This window comes from Pristiophorus japonicus, chromosome 10, assembly GCF_044704955.1.
Source record: "Pristiophorus japonicus isolate sPriJap1 chromosome 10, sPriJap1.hap1, whole genome shotgun sequence".
NCBI classification, from domain to species: Eukaryota; Metazoa; Chordata; class Chondrichthyes; family Pristiophoridae; genus Pristiophorus; species Pristiophorus japonicus.
Window position 1 is genome coordinate 133,141 of NC_091986.1, and position 6,000 is coordinate 139,140.

General features: G+C 49.9%; 1 protein-coding gene across 1 annotated transcript in view; it reads left to right on the forward strand.

Annotated features, from left to right (window-relative positions):
- Nucleotides 1-4,777, forward strand: part of LOC139275340 (UDP-glucose:glycoprotein glucosyltransferase 1-like) — a 135,439-nt gene extending 130,662 nt beyond the window's left edge. The window contains exon 22 of the mRNA XM_070892651.1: nucleotides 3,455-4,777. Within this exon, the coding sequence (XP_070748752.1) occupies nucleotides 3,455-3,477 (23 nt within the window). The 3' untranslated portion in view covers nucleotides 3,478-4,777. The remainder of the gene's footprint in view (nucleotides 1-3,454) is intronic.
- Nucleotides 4,778-6,000: the final 1,223 nt, after the last annotated feature.

A 6,000-nucleotide genomic window follows, 5' to 3' on the forward strand; every position in this document is an offset into this window, starting at 1 on the left:
ATCGAGATGAGGAGGAATTTCTTCACCCAGAGAGTGGTGAACCTGTGGAATTCTCTACCACAGAAAGTTGTTGAGGCCAATTCACTAAATATATTCAAAAAGGAGTTAGATGAAGTCCTTACTACTCGGGGGATCAAGGGGTATGGTGAGAAAGCAGGAATGGGGTACTGAAGTTGCATGTTCAGCCATGAACTCATTGAATGGCGGTGCAGGCTAGAAGGGCCGAATGTCCTACTCCTGCACCTATTTTCTATGTTTCTATGTTTAGTCTCGGATCCCGAAGGCGGCAACAACAGGGCCCGTGAATATTACGGGGCTCTGTTCTCTCCGGATCCGTCCAGCGAGGAAGCGCGTAGAGTTTTGTGGGAGGACCTGCCGAAGGTCAGCCCGGAGGACGGCGAAAATCTGGAAGCTCCGCTAAGCCTGGCGGAGCTGACCGGTGCCCTCGACCGGCTCTCGAGGGGAAAAGCCCCGGGGCTGGACGGGCTGACCGTGGAGTTCCACAGGGCGTTCTGGGACGTCCTGGGGAGCGACTACGCGCGGGTCCTGGGGGAAAGTCTGGCGACCGGGGAGATGCCCCTCTCTTGGCGCAGGGCAGTCATCGTCCTGCTGCCTAAGAAGGGCAGATCTCCGCCTCCTTAAGAACTGGCGCCCGGTCTCCCTCCTCAGCACGGACTACAAAATCTTCGCCAGGGCGATGTCTGCTCACCTTGGTGCCGTGCTGGACCACATGATCCACCCCGACCAGTCCTACACGGTCCCGGGCCGGACAATCCACGATAACATCCATCTGGTCCGGGACCTCATCCATTGTTCCCAGGAGGCTGGTCTGTCGGTTGCCTTCCTATCTCTCGACCAAGAGAAGGCGTTCGACAGGGTGGATCACGACTATCTGTTCGGAACTCTGCGCGCTTTCGGGTTCGGGACGCATTTTGTCGCCCGGATCCGACTTTTGTACGCCGCCGCGGAGTGTCTGATTAAGGTTAATGGGTCTTTGACGGCGCCCCTTCGCTTCGGGAGAGGGGTGCGCCAGGGATGCCCCATGTCCGGCCAGTTATACGCCGTCTGCGTGGAGCCTTTCCTGCGCCTCTTGCGGACGAGGTTGACGGGACTGGCTCTGCAAGGGCCGGGCATGGAGGTCGTCCTCTCGGCTTATGCCGATGACGTGCTCCTCGCGGTAGAGGATCCCGTTGACCTGCGGAGGATGCGTGAATGCCAGGAGATTTACTCGGCCGCATCCTCCGCCAGGATCAACTGGGAGAAATGTTCCGGACTCCTGGTGGGTCAGTGGTGGGTGGACTCCCTGCCGGAAGAGCTCAGGCCTTTTGCCTGGAGCACGACCCATCTCCTCTATCTGGGAGTCTACCTTAGCCCCGACGAGGAAGCCTGGCCGGCGAACTGGCAGGAGCTGGAGGCCAAGGTCGCCGCTCGCCTCGGGCGCTGGACAGGACTGCTCCGAGTGCTGTCCTACAGGGGTCAAGCGCTAGTCATAAACCAGCTGGTGGCCGCTATGCTGTGGTACCGGCTGGTCACTTTGACCCCTCCCCCTGTGTTTGTCGTCAAGATACAGAAGAAGCTGGTGGACTTCTTCTGGAACAACAGGAAGCACTGGGTCTCTGCCGCGGTCTTGAGTCTCCCGCTTAGGGAGGGCGGTCAGTCGTTGGTGTGCGTCAGCGCCCAGCTCGCGACTTTCCGTCTTCAGACCCTGCAGAGATACCTTTACGTCGAGCCCCCTCCTAGTTGGCGTGCTCTGGCGACGTATTTCTTCCGCCAGCAGCACGGCTTCAACTACGACACGCAGTTCCTGTTTATGAGCCTGGGGGGCGTCAGGACCGCCCTCCGGGAGCTGCCTGTCTTTTACCAGGAACTCATCAGGGTCTGGAACAGCGTCTCCCCCGTCTGGAGTGGCGGCTGTCCTGCAGGAGCCGCTGCTCGGGAATCCGTACCTCCACGACCGAGGTCGGACGAGAGGGCTGTGGCTGGAGAGGTGACCAGGGTCAGGGACCTGCTCGATGGCGGAGGAGCGGGCTGGATGGCACCAGACACGCTGGCACGGCGCCTAAACTGGGCCGATGTCCGGCGTGCGGCCGATGCCATCGAGTCACTAAAAACAGCGCTGGGCCCTGACTCCGTTAGGTGTGTCGAGGAACCTCACAACTTGAGCCGCCTCGGGGAAATACCCTCCGTGCCTTTCAGTTCTGCGCGGAGGGGTTTCCTGTACGGGCTGCTCCTGCACACTCTCAACTTTGCCATCCTCGCCGGCCGTCCGGACACGCCATGGCGTACCATCTTGCCGTCCGGAGGAGGCGGGGGTCCCCGATGGAGGGCACTCTACGCGGGAGTCCTCCCACTATTTATCGGGGACTTGGCCTGGAGGGTGGTGCACGGAGCAGTCCTGTGCAATAAATTTTTAAGGCGGTTCACGGGCTCCCAGGCCGCCTGCAATTTCTGCGGTCTGGAAGAGTCCGTGTTCCATGTTTTTATGGAATGTGCGAGGTTGCAGCCCCTGTTTTATTATTTAAAGGGGCTGCTCCTGAAATTCTGGCTGCACGTCAGTCCCACACTCCTGATCTTTGGGCACCCTGTGCGGAGGGGAGCGGGTAGGTCCGAGGGCCTCCTCGTAGGACTGCTCCTGGGTCCAGGCAGCGGGCGATTGAGGGGGTCGTTCAGCCCGACTGCCTGCCTCTCTTCCGCGGTTACATCCGAGCCAGGGTGTCCCTGGAGATGGAGCACGCGGTGTCCACCGGTACGCTCGCGGCCTTCCGCGAGAGGTGGGCACCGGAGGGACTGGAGTGCATCATCACCCCTGGCAACCAAATTTTAATTTGATTTGATATGTTTTAAAGTTTAATTTGTTTTACTGCCGGGTTTTAGTGTCCTCCAGTCAGGGGGCACTTGTACAATTTGCCTCGGTGCCCTAAAAAAAAACACAAAAAAAGCAAAAAAAGGGCACTTTAAAAGTGTTGGAGTGTTCCCCCCCCTTTAATAACGGGGGCACTTTGATTTACTGTTTATTTTGTTTCAGCACAAAAGAGTTGTAAGAAGCGGGTGCAACAAAAAAAAACAAGGGGCACTTGAAAAGCTTTTGGAGTGTGCCGCCTTTAATCAGAGGGCACTTGGTTACTGTGACTATAAACAGTGCTCACCCACTTCTTACAACTATTGTAAAGTGCCCATCAGACCTGCACAGTCTGCTATAATGATCAGTAGGTTATAGTGATCACTTCAACCATTGACCAACTTGATCAATGTAGCTGGCCTCTAATATAATTGCTAAGGGAAAACTTTAAAAATAATAGTTTGATAGTGCTATAAGTAGTGCATAATTTGCAACTCTGAAAGAAAATTTCTTAAAGTTAAAAAAATACCAGGCATTATCTCAGTTGCACGGTGCCGGTTGTGATGGGTGTATCTACTGAAAATAGTATTTAATCTAAGATTTCTTCTTTTCCAGCTCCTAAGCGAGATGAACTCTAGCATCTGAGAAATTACTATTCTGCACTGCACGCTGAATAACAACTAAAATTAAAGTGACAACATGTAACTTGTAACATCCCAGGATGTATGGAACTTGAGAACTTTTGTTCTGCACAAGGGTGTACAGTTTTATATGGATTTGTTATGGCACAAATGTTTGGCCTGTGAACCTTGATGTAGACATCATAAAAATTCCTATGATATCTACAGACTTATCATAAATTGGAAAGTACAATTTTGCTGTGCTGTTCACATTTGTAGCTATTAATATGCTATCATGATCAAAGCTGAACGCAGTCTGTTTCCAGAAAATAGTTATCAGTATTATAATCTTTGTTTCAATTCATGTATGTAAATAAACAAGGATTCACAAGGATTGAAACTGGTCCTATTGTTTACCAGTGCTTCTCGTGTCACTCAAGTGTGGCTAATGCATAGTGGCAGTTCTTTAATAAGCAAATATTTGCCGTTGTTTACAAAAGGGACCAATAATATCAAGTAATACACTCTTTCAACTTTGCTAGTAGTCACTCCTGAACTGTTTACCATGTGCAGACAGGATTTCACATTTTTACTCCTGAACTTCAAGTGTTTGTTGGTTTGTATATCGATCATGACCACATCTTTCTGAGTAGTCAACATACCGATACAAAAGTAACATCATGATGAAGATGACCGCAGTATGTGAAAGGTAATATTCACAGTACCTTGTTTACTATTTGATGTTATTGGGGGACCTTGTTTATGCACATAAACAAGGTTTCACTGAAGTTACAGTGGTGGAGCAGGAAAAGCCCCGAGGAAGTTCACCCCATGGATTCGCTAGATAGTCACCATTAAAAGTAATGAAACGCTTACTTGTAAAGACCAATTTATCACTAACCTACTTACTACTTTTTTTAATGTATATCATACCGCTAATGTCTGTATGCCTACAATACAATGGTGGTTTAAAAACTAGTTTAGACTGGCTTTACACTTCAAAATATATACTTTAAAGCAGGGCCGGCTTTATGGAAAATGGCACCCTGTACGAACTTGTATTTTGGTGCCCTTTCTTTGAGTTTAAGTCTGTAGCAGGATTAGCAAAGGTTTCAGAAATAAAGCTGTAATCTCCAAAGTTTTTTATTATATAAATAATTAACAATATAAGTCATAAAAAATAACATTATAGCTAAGTGACAAATAAACTAAACATTAAATGAAACACTAAACTAATAACAATAACCAATAAAAACCTTTGTTCACTAAGATATTTTGAGCCACATCATTCTTGATAGACATCATCATAATAGGCAGTCCCTTGGAATCGAGGAAAACTTGCTTCCACTCTTAGAATGAGTCCTTAGGTGGCTGAACAGTCCGATACGAGAGCCACAGTCCCTGTCACAGGTGGGACAGATAGTCATTGAGGGAAGGGGAGGGTGGGACTGGTTTGCCGCACGCTCCTTCCGCTGCCTGCGCTTAGTTTCTGCATGCTCTCGACGGCAAGACCCGAGGTGCTCAGCGCCCTCCCCGATGCACCTCCTCCACTTAGTGCGGTCTTTGGCCAGGGACTCCCAGGTGTCAGTGGGGATGTTGAACTTTATCAGGGAGGCTTTGAGGGTGTCCTTGTAATGTTTCCTTTGTCCACCTTTGGCTCGTTTGCCATGAAGGAGCTCCGAGTAGAGCGCTTGCTTTGGGAGTCTCGTGTCTGGCATGTGAACGACATGGCCTGCCCAGTGGAGCTGATCGAGTGTGGTAAGTGCTTCAATGCTGGGGATGTTCAATAGACAGAATGCCCAGAAAAGACAGCCTGTCATCTCCCGTGGTCGATCGCAAATATGTTTCATCAACTTCAACTTCGAGAGCCTCCCTTCACTGCTCGCCATGGATACAGGCACGATTAACAGATTCTGAGTGCTATCCATTGCCATGGATATGGGCACGATTAACAGATTCTGAGTGCTATCCATTGCCATGGATATGGGCACGATTAACAGGTTCTGAGTGCTATCCATTGCCATGGATATGGGCACGATTAACAGATTCTGAGTGCTATCCATTGCCATGGATACAGGCACGATTAACAGATTCTGAGTGCTATCCATTGCCATGGATATGGGCACGATTAACAGGATCCCGAGTGCCTTCCATGTGTTTGGGAACTTGCTCTTGAAACTTGAAGTTTGCTGCTCTTGAGGAGCACTGCAGTGTGTTGGAAGCAGACTTTGGGGATAGCCAGGTTCTTCAGAGGTTGACGCCGTTAATGTCAGACCCTCTTGACCACGGAATCCTGGGCACTTGACCACGTCACCAACCCATAGGCTGGTCCTGATTAAAAGAATAATGAATCTGTGGCAGTGCGTTTAACGCAGTAATTTCATCTCTCAATTCTTCAGCTGTTCATAAATCAATTAAAAATCACTGTTGTAGTTTGTAATACCATGAAATTCACCCAGTTGTATTGTAGCTCCCTGCCTGTGACTGCTCACCCTCACAATGTAATAATGGGTTAAATCTCAGGGAAAATGAGAATTGTTT